The following is a 17,053-nucleotide window of genomic DNA, read 5'->3' as shown; positions in this document are numbered from 1 at the left end:
CTAAATTGTATTAATTTCAACATCATCATTATAGATTGAGAGCAGTTGAAAATTTTCTAACAAAATTTCATATTACTTTACATATGTATTACATAGAATTCAACTTGCTAGATTTCATTTAACAGATTTAGCTTAAGACTCTATGGCCAACACTCTGTATGGGTGGACATAGAGGGCTGACTCTACTATATCATTTTATATAAGAAACTTGAGCATCCATGGATTTGGGTATTAATTGGGTGGAGGGCTGGTCCTGCAATCAATCAGCTGCAGATATTAGGGGGAGGGCTGTATCATTCTCTACCTGATTTTTTATTCATTCATCTACAAGTCCTGGTTCTCGAAGATGTTAGTTCCTGATTCACTGTCTCTTTCTCTCTGTTCCTACACATGTCACAAAATTAGGTGAATTGAGTAACCATGTAGATGATATTCAAATATTTCTCAATACCTTGAAATTTTCTCCTTCAGTGATTTTGGTCTCTAACCCACCTTGGACTCTTTTTCATAGTCATAGTCTAGACTTTGCTATTACCCCAAATTGCATCTCTTCTATTATCTCAATTTCAAGATCCTGTTCTCCAAATTCAACAAATCTTTGACTCTACTATTTATTGACTACAAATTACTACAAAATGTCTATTTATTCATCCAATAAATATTCATGTATGTATTCTCTGTCAGGCTGTGGGCTAGGTGCTGAGTATGCAGAAATGAGTAACAAACTCTTGAGGCAGAGAGAGATGAAATAAAATAAAAACTTAAAAAGAAATACTTTAGTTTTAGAGTGGAGAATGAGAGTAAAATTTCCAGAAATCATCATAATCATTTCATATATTATTGGTCAAGGAGTGTAAATTTAATATAGTTAAGAGCATCACATAGTTTGATTAATTCTATTTTGTTTTCTTATGTATTAATATTAAGGGTTACATTTTGCTTTCCAGTTCTACTCCTAGGTGAGTTAACAAGCACTCCTATGTAAGAGCATAAAATAAAGGATAACTAATTTCTGGTCTTCTAGGAAATAAGATTAAATGAGTACAAGTTTCTCTAGCAAAGTCTAGAAGCAATTGACTTTACACAAATTATCCTACATGTCTCTATTTGGTAGCATTTTCTGTATTTTACAAACAAAACTGAAGTAGGAAATTAATACATCTAAATTAATAACATGGAATTTTTTCCTAATGTTTTGTATTACAGAAAATTCAGTTATCAAACCATTATAAGTCATTGTTAATTATGGATAGAAAAAATCTGAATAGGCTGATTTTTGCATTCTGTTTTTCAAATTATTTTCTTCCTTGTTAGCATTTGTATATTTTTCTCCTATAAATATACTTATAAACTCAAAGATCCATTGGTAATGAGTTAATATTACAATAAATTTTTTAATATTTGTGTTTTTTGTGTTTTAGAGTATCTAATTTATTGGCAGAACATGGCTCACTGGGATCTGGGGCCTACAGATCAGTAGGCGAATGGCTAGAAGCAATCAAAATGGGCCGATATACAGAGATTTTCATGGAAAATGGATACAGTTCAATGGACGCTGTGGCTCAGGTGACCTTGGAGTGAGTAATTTTTCTGATAATTTTTACGTAATTGCTGGGGCAAGAAAAATTGTTCAGAAACCAATCTGGATGAGATCAAGGGAAATCAGTTAACCTTTGTCCGTGTGTGGCAGCTTTCAAAGAAGCGTCTTCATTTTTAGCCTGTATTGTTAACAACTGCATGATTAATGCTACTTGTGGCCAGTATCTTTGCTTCTTTGCTTCAAACAAATAACATTTGAGTATTTGATTGATTGGAATAACATCTTGGCAAAATACTGGTACTTTGTGTTGTAGAAAAGATGTTTTCTTGACAAAGTTTTTCTACTGATACTGTGTTATATGAATGTAAATACAAAACAAACTGTAAGCACAATTGGTGCTGCTAGCCCTGTAACAACAAAACATACTCTTAAGTTTCGGCTTTGATGAATACCCAGATAACAACAGCTTAAACAAAGCTTCCTGGGCAGGAATCTCATCCCGTTTACTCTATAAGTGGTGCATCTTATATTCTTGCAATCCAAGGATATATTAGATCCTGCCTTGATTTTTGTTATTTGGTACAATCTCAGTGGAAACCAATTGTGCCCTCTTCTGTTTGCACGTTTAAGATAAAATCTATCAAATCTTATTATATAAAAATCACTAGAGTTAAAAATTGAATTCTTTAGGGTTGTAAGTTGTTTGTATTTTATTATATACTCTGTACGTGTAATTATTTTAGCCTAATATTTGTAATTTGTGAAAACTAACTGTTGTTATGGTGGTTACATCTGGATTACATTAACAAAAATGATGTTTTAACCTATGAATATAATAATAACAGTTCAAATTGCCTACACATTCAAAGGTTAAAATATTGTTGTAAGTTTTAAAGCATGATAGAACTTTCTAAAGCACTAAACCACAGTCTTTCTTCCATTACATCACATAATATGAACACTGAGCACTTGGTTCTCACCATTTCTACTCTGGCATTCTCTGGTTTATTGAACTCACTGCCTATCCACAGAAAAGGTAACAGGGTACCATCACTGATCACCAATTAATGTCACTTTCTCAGAATTTCTCTTCTTGATAACTATAACTAAAAGGACCTAAAATCACCACTCAGCTAGCTATCTTAATTTATTGAATATCATTCTCACCATCACCACTAGATCATATCTACTTGAGAGCACATATACTTTGCCCATTATTTCTTTGGACACTCAAAAAACTCATGAGTACTATATTTGAAATAGTAAACAGAAAAATTTATTGATAATTTAAAACTATTTTTACATGATTGCTATTTAATTTTTCAGTAAAAATGGTCATTTTAATTTATTAAAGTCATTTGTCATTTTATATTAAAATGATACTGTAGGTATTTCTTCTACCCAATGTCAGATTACTTGTAAATATGTAATAAAACTATTTGCATTAAACCATGTCTCTCTTTTTATTAAAATAGCACATATACATGTATATATTTACATCCACTACTTTTTTGTTTCTCCGTAACAGAATAGTTATAATCACTAATAATGGCTTTTGCATTAATTCCTCTGTTTTACTTTCATTGGGGCCCCCAAATACTATAAATATGTTAAAAATTTTACATTATGGTTTCACTTTTTATTATGTCTAATAATTCCTTTCTGTTTACTTTTCTATTTTCCCTTCTGTTTCAAAACTCTCTCATTTTGTATGTTTTCTTTCAAGACTTAATAGCTTCTTCTCTCATCTTGTGATGGTCTGAAACTCGCTTCTATTCTCCTGTATTTTTGTCTGGTCAAATCTTCTCTACATGGTTGAGTTTCTTCCTTCTCTGTTGCTTTGATAGCATGTTGCCTTCTGTATTGCCTCCTTTCATATATTTTATGGTGTAATTTATTTACTCTGACCTAAGAATAAGGTGAAATTAAGAGATTTACCAACATCTTCCTGTTCAGAGAATGTTGGTGTCAATGTGTCAATTGCTTCAGTTTCCTGGGACTATAAATACCACATTCCTTACGAGGAACTGAGCCAGCCAAACTTAAGTGAAGCCGATTTATTGGAGAGTCCAACACATGTCTTCTTGTTTATTGTATTTTGACCACATTTTCCCTCTATTAGTAAGAATGTATTTATCAAAATGTTATGTTAAATAACGCACAGAAGAATGAGTAATCAGTTACTTGTTTGGTCAAGAATATAAAAAAAAGACTATATGTGCATTTTGTTTGCTCTTGACCAAAAAGAAAAAAAAAAAAAAAGCCAGTCATTATTAAGGACTATGGCAAAGGAACTAAAATATTAGTAAAGACAAAGACAAAATCTTAAATAATTAAAGATTTATTTCTACATGGTCTTTTTTGTTGTTTAGTCACTAGGCCCATGTCTAAATAATAATTTTATGTAGCCTGTATAAACTATAATGAAATAAAATATACCAGTATTATTGCCAGAGCATAATTTTGAAACTGAGAACTGGAAGAATATACTCATACTGTAAAAAATGCTTTGAAAAAAGTTAAAATTAATTAATATAGAGCAAAAGACCAAACTGCCATATACATACCTAAGAAAAATATGTTATTAATATAATTTGTGCCATCAAATTTGTTCTCATGATGGATTTTGAATAAGGAAGAGGAAACAGTTATAATTTTTCAGAACCACATACTTTGGTGAAAATTTCCTTCATAGAGGTTTAATTTTATTTATGTTTTTTTGGCCAGCACATATATGTAAGGCTTGATGTGGAATAGAAATGAAATATTTTTAGAATTTAGAGTTAAAATGTATTCAACAAAAGTGGCTTTCAACTTCAGATGTTTCTGTCTGCTGTTCTCTGTGCCTAACCTTGGCTGTTCTGTGTGCAGTACTCATAGGACAACAATTGTTGTAGCAGCAATGATGCAATCTGTACTATGGCATTTAAGTGCAGGGAGTTATGGTCTACAGGGGGATCTGTGAGCTTGAGGTGAGTTGCACATTGAATCCAAATATTGGAATTAAGGACAGTAGCACAGCTGTTTTTTAAACTTCTTGTCAGATCAGTACTGTCAACTTTTGATTATTCAGAAAATGAATAAAATCCAATAACTTTATTATACCAATCATGTGTAAGCTGAAGCAATTCCTATTTACTTATTTATTTATTGAATTGAGGTCTTAAAATATTAAAATTAAGTGTCGCAAATCTGGAGCCAAAATTTGTGCCCACTAACTCAAATGGAGAATTCCATGGACCGTACAGTCCATGGGGTCGCAAAGAATCGGACACGACTAAGCGACTTTCACTTTTACTTTCTACTCAAATTTAACTTATTGATAAAGTCATTATGCATAATTTAGTATATGCCTAAAGAACACATATGAGTACTTAATATCCTCCGTGTTCTGCATAAGCTAAAACATCCAGTGTAACTCTCACAACTCGATGGACATGAGTTTGAGTGAACTCTGGGAGTTGGTGATGGACAGGGAGGCCTGGCCTGCTGCAATTCATGGGGTCGCAAAGAGTCGGACACGACTGAGTGACTGAACTGAACTGAACCCTCACAAGGTCTCATCCATTGAAAGTTATAGCTAGGTCATGGTTAAGTCCTCCCTGCCAAGATATATGTATACCTTGTACAGTACATATATGATTATCAGGATTCTTTGAAGTGACCAAAAAAAATCCCAAATATGCAATTGCATCATAAAACTATGACAATAAGAATAAACACTGAAATTTAGTGAATGTTCATTAACCTCTCTTCTCCCTTCTCCTATCCAGCCTGTGTTGGTGGAGCTAAGTACTAGTGATATGGCTAAAAGATGTGTAAAGCAGAAGGGAGAAGAATGTAAGGGAACATTTCCTATACCAGTGGATAAATTACATCCTGAATAATCAAGAGTTGGCTCCAACATCAACTAAACCTCCTGTTTAGTTTCTACTTTTCATTCTGCCATTTAACACCATAATACCAGTGTTTTCCATTATTTTATATTAAGAAATAACATTTAAAAAAAGATTGGAATGTTGTCACAACAAAGGCAGTTCATTATATTTACAGCTTTTCTAAAACTAATCATGTTTTGTTGACAAAATTAAAACTTTTTTATGTAACAATATCAGTCTATCATGTTTAGATTCATAAGCCTATGCTGAAATTTAGTTTATTATCATTAAATTGGCTTTGGGTATTACTTAAGATTACACGTGGTCATGATAAAATTAGTATCATATATGTAAGGGGACACACCTAAAACTTTCCCTTGCTACAAAAACTCCTATATAGATAAATGAAATGAGTAAAATAACACATTTTCAAGTTTTTTTTTTTTTCAAAAATATTCATAGAGTAGCACCTTTATCATGTAATGGAAAATACTTTTATTTTTATCAAATTTCTTACATTATTACTGTTAAATAGACTATTTAATAGGTGCTTTAAGAAGTAAAATAGAAATTATTGAAAATCACAAAAATGTGAGACAAAGCTACATAAAAGAAAATACCATAATGTATTTATCAATATTGGAATAAAGTTACTTAACCTTTACAGGAAACATTTTCCTAATACCTTTTTAATTCTTATTTGTAATTTTAGTAGGAAAATATTAAACGGAATTTTTAAAGAAAACTTTGCTCCTGAGAACAGATTTAACTGCATGAATAATCTTGGTTTTCCCCACATTTTTAAAATCACACTGTATAAACGGACATTGCATGCATTATAATCATGCTACTTTCTAATTCTCTGCACATTAATTTGTCAGCTTTTGAAATGACAGGTCAGACCTCAAAAACAGCATTCCATTAAAGACACATAATTTATGGCAGTATGTAAAACTGAGTGCTGTATTTTCATAATTCCATTTATCCCATGGAAAGAGGTGTAGATAGAGGTGGGAGGTGAAATGTAAGAGAGATGAAATGTTAGAGAGAGGAGAAGGATAGAGAATTTCACTGGTCTGAAATTCTGTATGAATGTTAAGGGATTATCAGGTCATAAGATGATCCTAAATAAAATTTATGCTTGGGAAAATTTAAACAAATTTAACTTAACATCTAGATATATGAAATGTTCTGGAAAAGGTCAGGTTTTATTTGCCTATAAACACAAACTCTGTAACTGTATTAATCAAATACAATTCCTTAAAATATTCATTCTTTAGCATGATATAGATGTCATGAAAAATGTAAATTCCCAAAGCACTGAACCAGATTCTTTCTTGTGGTTATTTGCAGAGAATAAAGTTATATTTACATATATTAACAGATTAAGACAGTGGGAAAAAAAAATAAGCCAAACTAGTGATTTAATAAGAGGCAAAGCAACCAAGAGTTGGAATATGGAATACATACACACTTACGCCCATGCACCACACTCCAGAAACACATACACTTTAAATTAAGGTTTCGGTATTATACATGCAAAGTTCACCCTGTTTGAGCAGGAAAGTCTGTAATATTTTTTCAGGTCTGTCAGAATAACTATAATAGCTATTTTCAAAAACTCATTCTTAATAATTGGATTAGCCATATGGATTCTGCAGTTTAAGTATGTATATATTAAATCAGTACTTTCAAACCTTTGTCAGAATCACATGTAGGTTTATAAAACACATGATAAAACATATGTTTTAAACTTTATTTCAAGTTCTAATTATTTACATTCTCTAGTAGAGATTGCTTTCAGGTTAAGAAATTTTATCCCCTTTTCTCCTGACTTAAGTCCAAAAGTTGGTAGTGAGCACCCATAAATTGTCTTCATAATTCATGTTACATGTGGAAATATGACAGTGTTAATTAGCCCATAACTGTAGTTGCCATGAAGTATAGACTGGATTACCATAGATTCAGTCAAATAATCATGTGTTTTGTTTCCTTCATTAGATATCTTCTTTCTTTGGGAATTCTGGATATTTGATGTTATATATACAGATTTCTCATTTCACAGATTAATCAATGTTTGCATGTAATTTGAAGTTCTTTGGTCAATGTTATATCTCAGAGAAATGAGAAATTGTTTTCTGATCCACAAAAGGAAATTAACAAAAATCTATATCATATTGCTTATATATTTTCCTATCATATAGGAAGAGGACAATCTTAATTGTTACCTATTTTATTATATTTATCTCAATGCTTCTTAAGGGGAGATTTTTCCACTCAAGGGACACTTTGCAATGTCTGGAGACATTTTGTCTTGTTACGACAAAGGGCCAGTGGCCATCCAGTATTTCTGGTATTTAGTGGGACCAGGTAAGGCATGCTGGTAGATGTCCTTTAATACACAGGGTAGCCTCTACAAACAAAAAATTATCCAGCCTGTAATGTTAACAGGGGCAAGGCTCAGAAACCCTGATTTAATTGAAAAAGACAAGATTAAACTCAAATCTCTTTTGTTCCTATGTTGTCTGCCATTAGCTGTTTTACAATCTATTCATGACTAGTGAAAGTCATTCAGTCATGTCCGACTCTTTGCCCCACCATGGACTATACAGTCCATGGGATTCTCCAGGCCAGAATACTGGAGTGGGTAGCCGTTCTCTTCTCCAGGGGATCTTCCCAACCCAGGAATCAAACCCAGGTCTCCCTCAACTGCAGGCGGATTCTTTACCAGCTGAGCCACCAAGAAAGACCATTCATAACTAACAATAGTGATTTTGTTTAAACCGAAATTTTATTGCTTTTTAAGTTTTGTTGATTGTCTTCATTGCCTCATTATTCTTAGTTTTATTATACTCTGGTGTCTTGTAGCTATAATAATTTCTAAATTAAATGTTTCACATTTACATTCAAAGAAAGAAATGTTTCCACCATAAGTGTTCATTGCTTTTTCTTTAGCTATTTGCCATTTGCTAAAACTCTCATAAGAAATCAACAAAACATAAAAGGAAAAAGACACCTAATGTATTACTTGCTGGTGCTGCTAAGTCGCTTCAACTCTGCTGCTCAGTTGCGTCCAACTCTTTGTGACCCCATGGACCAACTGTAGCCACCAGGCTCCTCTGTCCATGGGATTCTCCAGACAAGACTACTGGAGTGGGCTTCCCTCTTCCAGGGTATCTTCCTGACCCAGGGAACAAATCCATATCTCTTAGATAAATAATATTTCCAATACTAATACACATAGAGCTCCATTTACTCAATTTCTACCTTCTGATAATTAAGAGATTTTTTGAGTGTCCAAAACGATTCAGTTTTACCTATAATTCCAGTGCAATTGAATCCAATTATAAAGAATTCTAGGACAGTCTGAAATTAGTACATTTACTGAATGCATAATGTGTTAAGCAGAGTAATTATCTAAAGAAATCTAACATGGCAAACATTTTAAAATCTTGTCATTGAAAAATCTTGAATCACTAATGCTCATTTTTTTTAATAATTAACATTGTTATCTGTCAAACATATCTGAATTATTATATATGTCAAATGCATATTTTGGAAAAATAGAACTCCTGGATATCCTGTGGAATAATATTTAAAAACCATGAGCTCTGGCTTTGAGTGCCATAATATGCTATTAGTTTAGGAATCTAAACATTTGTAAGTTTATTTTGAATAATAAGCTTGTTAAAAAGCAATAATATAAAAATGTCTTTTGAAAAGATCTCTTGATAGCGTGTAATCTTCAGAATGCTCTAAACGCCAATAGAACCAAGATATATTTGATAAAGGAAGAAAGCTGTGCTACTATGGATTCCAAGTGAAAAATAAAATATTTTAAGCATTATCAGAGGAATGTAGTGATGATTATCCCCTGAAGATACCCGATATATAAAATGATTGTGATGACTTGAGTCATTTGAAAAGGTTGGTCTTCGAATGCTTAGCTATGAAATTTTTTAAAGTATATTTTATGCTTCTTTTAGTAAAATAAAAAGTGCTTGTTCATATTGTAGGTCCACGTTTTCAAAACCATGCAATGAAATTGTACCGTTTAATTAAATATTTATTGGTAACATGTGCAAATTTGTTTTTTCTCTGCTCTGTGCCATCCGAAAAATCCAAAAGAGGAGGGCAACTATATATATATATTTGTTATATATATATATATAACTTCTTGTTGTAAATATTTTTTGACTGCAAATAGATTCTAAGGTACAATTTTAGAGCCTGCACTTGAAAATTGGACCCCATATATCTAAATTGGGACTGTAATCTAATTAGCTTCTGCAAAAGGTTTGCCTCTTTGCCAACGTGAGGTATTGTGCTGTGCTACAAACTGAATCAATACATACATCCAATGTGTGCTTTCTTCATGCAGGGATTTGAGACGGCTTGGAGTGACTCTTGTTGGTCACCAGAAGAAGATTATGAACAGCCTTCAAGAAATGAAGGTACAGCTGGTCAACGGGATGGTGCCATTGTAACTTCAGTTTATTGTCACTTCGTCAAGTGAATGACTCTGCACTTTGTAAACAAGCTCTGAGATTTATTTTAACAAAAAACAAAGGGGAAAAAGGGAAAACTCAGCGATTTCTAAACATTAAGAAAGCATTTGTTTCAGCCACAGAATTTGTAATCAGTGTTGTACTAAAATCTCTTTATCTTCCTCTTGGTGTCTTCATTTTTCATGAAGCAAATATAACCTGCATGGAATAAGAACATGAAGTTTAAACACTACCTTGTATTACAACAACAACATCCTTCTCCCAACTTCTACAAAATTTTATACATGAAATATATAACTATATATAGCACCTTTTTAGACTGAATGAAGGCAGCCCCTTTCAAAACTTCCAAGAATCTACTTGAAAGGAAAGTTTGATAGCCATCTGTAGGCTAACAAAAGCTGCAATTTACTGACGTTTACTTCAAGTCTTAATTGTCTACGAAAGTGTATTGAAGAGCAATATGGTTAGATAATTTCTAAATAGATCTCTTCTTTTGTAATTTTAAATGCTGTTACACAGCATTAAATTATAGAAACTAGTGTATAAACATGTTGCTTGATCAAGGACAAGTACAATACAGGGTGTATATTTATTTTTCTGTGTTACAAAGTTTACTTTTAGCTGCTCTTCTAGATACTACTAGGTAATAAATGTGTATATACTGTATAATTTGCTGTATACCCAGGAATCAACTTAAGGTGGGGCTTTGTGTGTGTGTGGCTTGCACATGTGTGTATTACCATTCAGCTTGCATTGTTACTAGTATTTTAATTTTAGCAACATTCAGGAACACACATTCCAGGGTATATTAGAAATAGGAGAAATAGGGAAGCAGTAAAACAAAATCTAACACAAGCTTGTGTCTTTTTTCCTCTCATGTGTCCAAAAGCTGCTAAATCTCTCTATTCAGTAACAGGAAATGTCTATAAGACTAAATCCCCTTTGGTGTTTTAAAAACATTGTGTGATATCTGTGACAATGGAGTTCTTCTAGCCATTAATCTTGCACCCCTGTAAGAAATTTCACCTTTCTGAGTCCAAGAAAATATCTTGTCAAGAAAAGTTGACACCAAAGGGCACATTTTCAGCAGGATGTAGGAGGATTTAACTGTGCAGACTTCTGTTAATATTGTTAAATCCAGCACATAGCACCAAGCATTACTCCTAAGTGTTAATCCTTTGTAACCATTTCCTTTGTAGCCTGGCTCTAGAAATTTTGATACTAAAGCAGAAATGGAATGATGTCAAATACATCCATCTTTTTTTTTTCCTTTTAGAATTTTCTCTATGGCAAGACTTGACCTGTTTTATTTGTTGATGGCTGTTTTTTCCTTTGGTAATTTTATCTTATATTCAGTTACATTGAATTGATCTTGAGGAGTCATTCTAATGTGCTATTCAATTGGCCTTATTAAGAAATATAAAATGTCCTATGTACATGCCATGTACCAAACTTGGTGAAGAGTGATATTTGTGCTGTAATACAAATTAAACTATTTATTACAACCTGAACAAAACTGAACTCCTTGGTGAAATAACCAAGTTCTTTTGTATTATTACACTTTATAAATCATGAAATGACATGATTATTCAAGAAGCACAGCATTTAAACAAAATACAGCCTACTTCAGATTGTCAACAGCAATAGTGTATTGGAGTAGCCTGGATTAGTGACATCCGTAAGGAACATACTTGCATTATATTGTCAGTATTCCCCCTCTCTCTCCCAAACACCTGTTTCAGTCAAACGTTAGCATGTATAGGAATAAGTTCTTCCTTTTACCCTACCCACCTTCACTTAAGTAGCTCTTTGCTAAAGAATATAGGGAGGAAAAGGGAGAGAGTTTTAAACAATTTCAAATGATATATTGAGTCCTGTCAAATAGAGCTATAATTCTTTATAGGTATATACTGTACCATGGGTCCACACAGACTATGCTTAATTATTTCAGTTTAGTGAAATTTCTGAAGAAACTAGAGATGGATACAAGTTTGTCTTGATGAAATCACAAGTAAGCAAGCATCACTTTTATGAAAGATGCATTTGTTCATTTCAGGAAAAATAGTAAACTAATTCCTTTTGTACAAAATAATCAGAGATTGTGTTGCACTTATTGAATTTTGTAAAACCAACCTAATCTAAGTGATAAAGTAACAATTGAGAAACTTCAAGTAAGAACAGATTTGTTGATTTAAAAGGTAAACTGCCATAAAATTAAATTTGATGGACTGGCCAAAGTCTATCAAGTTATATACATAACAAATATATTTAAATTGTTCTCCAGCTTTATGTGTTCAAAGATGATTGCAAGGTCAGGATGGAGTATATCTAAGTGATTGGAATTTGACGTTTTAATGAAGGTTTTCTCTTTTTCATAAGAGATATTTTAAATTAATTTTAATTAAATTTGTTTGCCTCTTTTGCCACCTTGATGTATATTTACAAAAGTAAATTGAGATGAAAGTTAAATAAACACATAGCTTTCATCCCTATCTCACTTTGGTTGAGATTTTCTAAGGAATGTCAATATGATTTTATATGATGTACTCCTCCTCAAAAAAGAGGAAATAATTTATTTCTAAAATATTTGTTCTCCACTGGATATGTCACCAATTGGGAAGTGCCAATCTCATCTATAAATGTGAGAAGTGGAACAAGGAGAGAAGCAGCTTTTGTGAAATACAGTGAGGCAGTAACCCAGGGCAAAGTTTGACAAATCTTGATTGTGTGATTTCTTATTCTTTTGGTTAATATTGTCACCCAGCAGACAACCAAAAGTGAAACACAGATTCAATAATTTTAGTACATGAGATAGATTTGTCAAATTAAACATAATGTTATTTTAACAATAGCAATACCTTTAGACCATAAGTCTTTCTCAGTGTTTAACTTTGAAAAAGGTGTACAAGCAGAAAATAATTTTCAACTTACTGATATCTGTTGAAGTCGCTCAATGACTACTTTTATCAATCATAATTTGTTTTCTAATCTTGCCATTTGCTCGCATGTAAAAATGACATACTCAGTTTCTCTTCTTGACCGTTGAAAATGTATGCATTGTATGTTAAAAGGTAAAAATTTCGATTTTCCCATTTAAAAAAAATTAATGTGCCTGTGTTTTATTTCTTGTGTTTTAATCACCAAGTCAGTATTCTGAAGTTGTAGGATTACTGTAAAAATTATATTCTAATATTCTATCTAAACTTACATGTGATCAGTATTCTTAGTTTTAGAGTTGTCAAAACAATACAGAACAATCTTAACTCAGTTTGTAAGAGTTCTAACCAGTGCGCAATGGTGAAGAAATAGTTTCCTATCTCAAGTTTAAATGGAAAATTAATATTATTGAGCACTTAATGTGTTTGCATGTCTGCTATTTAATCTCCATGTGAAAGTTAAAAGATTTTTTTTTTAAACACCATTCTTTCTCCCATATAAAGTGGGCTCTCAGAAGCACAAGCAGAGATACTTACCTATGGAAGACATTTTTTTACTGTAATCGTGCATTGGATTGCAAATGCCAGTTGAGTCAGATGTTAGAAATTTACTAGATGTATGATGTTCCATAGTAGAATAAGACTCTTTTATCATTTTGTTCTTTCTAAAAATAAGAAAAAAGAAAGCTAAGTATGATAGCAAACTGTCTTTGCTTATGTCCTGCCAGATGTGTAACCTCAAAATAAAAGTAGATGATCAACAATAAGATGATGATGATGATAATGAATAAACAAAGTGCTAGTTTTATTTGGAATTAATAACTAGAATAAGTCATCATTTTTTCAACTCTGTAGCACAGCTGGTTACATTGAATATTTTCTCTATTATGCTGTTAATTACATAGCAATGTATCAAAGAAGAAATAGATAAGAACTTTCTTTTCATTTCTTGTTGATTTATGAAAAAGTCTTTTTACACATAGATGATTGAATGTTCTTGTTCAGAATGACCACATAATTATTACTTAGGAAAAGACACCAATTCTTTTTTTTAAAAGAGTCTTTTATAATAATCAGAATCAAATGTCATTTGTTTCTTCTAAATGTAAATGAAAAAAGTTGATGGTGGCAAAATACGTCATGTTTATTCAGGCTGGGCTGTCTTAACAGTAGAAGTCTCAGTGGTCAACGTATTTGTTCTTCTTTAGACTGCTATTAGTTTTACAATTAATTATTTTTAAAAAGTGTGTAAATTTAATTTATAATAGTCTGAGAATAAAACTTAGACTCAGTCGTTTGTTAATATGTTTATTTTAATGTTTTAATTTCAGGCAGGTTATAAGCAACTGTATAGAGTTATTTTATTCTGTGTTAGGCACTGGGATTGCTCAAATCCATGCCTCAGCATTAATTCAAGGAAGAACTAGAATTTCTGTATTTTTTTTCTCCATTTGAAGTTCTGTGTGCATTTGGTTTGTGTACATGTTTTTTGTAGTGTAAGATACAAAATTTTATATTTTTTCAGAAAATAAAAAACCCTTTGAATACAGTTAATTCCAATTGTCATGCTTAACCCTCCCCCAAAAGACTTTAAACTTGCAATCTTTGTATAATGATTTCAGTTCCTTCTGATAAACATGTTGGGATTTCTAATGCTAAATATTAAAATGCAATGAGCATCCATTCCCTCAAAGACATATTCATGAATCTTTGCATTCAAATATATTTTGCAACTAGAGTTCGACACTGAGATTATTGGACATGAACATAATTATGTGAAACCTAATTAGAAGTTTGTGACAGTGTTATACAACAGTACTAAAAAAAAGGCAGAAAACTGTGTACTATCTGCAAAAAGACGTTCTGATGCCTTTCTCATCAACAAGCATGTGCTTATGGCATAGGGTCGAGAGGTTGCATTCTTACAGGACTGTCTTTAAATGTAAATGCTCTTCTTCTTCTCTGTGTATTGTATCATACTGGTCTCCTGTAAAGAGCATAGCAAACAATCTATTGTATTCAAGGGAATGAATCATATTTGTATTTGGTTTGCATTTACATTCATAAAAAGTAACATCACCATGCCTGTGGAAATAATCCCTAACTCCTTTGCCTGTGCAAAAAAAAAAAAAAAAAAAAACCACTATGACAAGGGATAACATTTGATATTTGCTTTACTCTCATGTGAAGACTATGAATACTTTCTCAGCAAGTAGTCTAGTCTTGTTCTTGCTGTGCTACAGAGATATAAAGATGTTGTGATAAAAGAAGTTTTCCTGCAAGTAGACACTCTTGACCAGGTTGAAGTGATGGGGTGGTGATGGAAAGGCTAATTAGCATATAATTAGAATGCACTATTTTGTATTACAATTTTTTACACTTACCTTTAAGGTACATGTTATTGTCTCTGCTTTACTGATAAGGAAACAATGACTCAAACCAGTTAAGAAATTACCCCAGGTATGACTTCTATTCAAAGACAGGATGAAACCCACATTTATTTAAGACCAAACCCATGTACTGATACTTTCTACCACACTATTCTGATTCCACATTGTGCCATGTACATAATGGATTAATTTAAGCCAACCTGCTAATTTAACTGATGCTGGAACTAAAGGTTAGTGATAAAAATAATGTTCACACTTTTCCAAAGCAAAATGTAAACCTTGGCTGGAAACCAGAATCTGATGGATTACATTTCTAACATACTCAGTTTTTAGAATAAGCTGAGACCTTGGGAGTCAAAAACTATGTTTTTCCTTATTTGTGATTCTTCCACTGAGTAGTAACACAATCTAATTCAGTGTATTTTTCTAATATATGTTTTTTCACCTACAAGCTTAGGAAATTATAATAACTATATTATACTAAATTCCATCTATGATATCTGAACTTCCCTATAAAATGTTGAAGTCTACAGGTGATTTACTACCAAACTGTTACTACCAAAAGTAAAATAAGTTGATATTTCTGAAAATCCACCATAGCCAAATTTAGAAGAGTTTTATATAAAATATTAAATGCATTTGCTTGAACTTAGCACCTAAAATTAATAAAGTTGGCAGAAATGCTGAAATATAGATAACTTTTCATAGCAATAGTTTTTAAGTCATCCCTCCAATTTTTTAATAGTTACGACAAATACAAATATGTTGGGATTATTAATTTCAATTTGAGGTTTCTTAGTAATCCTAAATTTCCAGAAAGTAAAACTCTTCATTCAATGCTCACAACACTTCTTTGAGACATTTATTCTGTTTCACTTTTGATCAAAGGCAGAAATGGAGCTTTTGCAAGGTTAAGTGATTTTAATCCAGATCACATAATACATCCCTTCTCTCTTTTAAAGTTTACTTCTTTGCCCCTGAATTTCAGATGATGCTCTCCTGCATATTTTTGAATCTGTTCCATCCATTGGTCCTGCTCTTGAATATCCTCAGCTGTCAGTCTTCTGACTCCTTTTACTTCATCTTCTATGTCATTGTGAGGGAGTACATAGCACTGTGGTGGTCTGGAGCCAGCATGTTATAACCTGATCTGTCACTTAATAATTGTGTGAACTCAGGCAAATCATTTAACCTCCCTGCCTTCAGGTATCTCAACTATTAATGAGAAAATAACTGTTAAAATAACCTAAGAATATTGATATAGAGAGTAAATGTAGTATCTGTTAGACAATAATGCTTCAGTAAATATTATGCATCTTTATATATCCTACCCTATCATCCCTTCACTATCAAGACATGAGAATAACCTTAACTTTCTTATCTCTTCTTCTCTAATTTCACTGTAATTGTTCCTTTCATTCAATATTTGTTTTAACCTAATATTATCAAAACTTTCAAGCATATAAAATTTGATAAAAGTTTAATAAATTCACTTGTCATGTAAACTAGCTTTGCCTATTATAAACTCAATGCCTATCTTGTTTTGTATGTAACTTCACTATCTCCCTCCTATATTTAAAAAAGGAAGCATGGAAGTTATTTCATAAATAAATATTTCAGTGTGCATGTCCACAATAGAGAGATTATTTTAAATATATAATAATAATACTATTATCATACCTAAAGTTTCATAATGTTTTGAAATATTTTCAAATATCCAATCAGTATTCCCATTTTATCATACCTTTTACTTGCAGTTTCCTTAAATCAGTCTCCAAATGTCCACTTTGGATAGTCA

The 17,053-nt window shown here is 32.0% G+C and overlaps 1 protein-coding gene across 9 annotated transcripts in view; it reads left to right on the top strand.

Annotated features, from left to right (window-relative positions):
- EPHA5 (EPH receptor A5) overlaps positions 1 to 14,414 on the top strand; it is a 408,104-nt gene extending 393,690 nt beyond the window's left edge. For 8 of the 9 annotated variants that reach the window (XM_005208053.5, XM_010806168.4, XM_059887773.1 and 5 more), the window contains 2 exons: positions 1,422 to 1,577; positions 9,800 to 14,414. In XM_005208053.5, coding sequence (XP_005208110.1) covers positions 1,422 to 1,577; positions 9,800 to 9,905 — 262 coding nt within the window. In that variant the 3' untranslated portion in view covers positions 9,906 to 14,414. Of the gene's footprint in view, positions 1 to 1,421; positions 3,774 to 9,799 lie in introns of those variants that run through there. The other variant, XM_024993586.2, reaches the window with a different exon arrangement.
- The last annotated feature ends 2,639 nt before the right edge of the window (positions 14,415 to 17,053 follow it).

Source organism: Bos taurus, chromosome 6 (assembly GCF_002263795.3).
Source record: "Bos taurus isolate L1 Dominette 01449 registration number 42190680 breed Hereford chromosome 6, ARS-UCD2.0, whole genome shotgun sequence".
Classification (NCBI taxonomy): Eukaryota; Metazoa; Chordata; class Mammalia; order Artiodactyla; family Bovidae; genus Bos; species Bos taurus.
The sequence above is the reverse complement of the archived record's forward strand: the minus strand, read 5'-3'. Positions and strand labels throughout refer to the sequence as shown.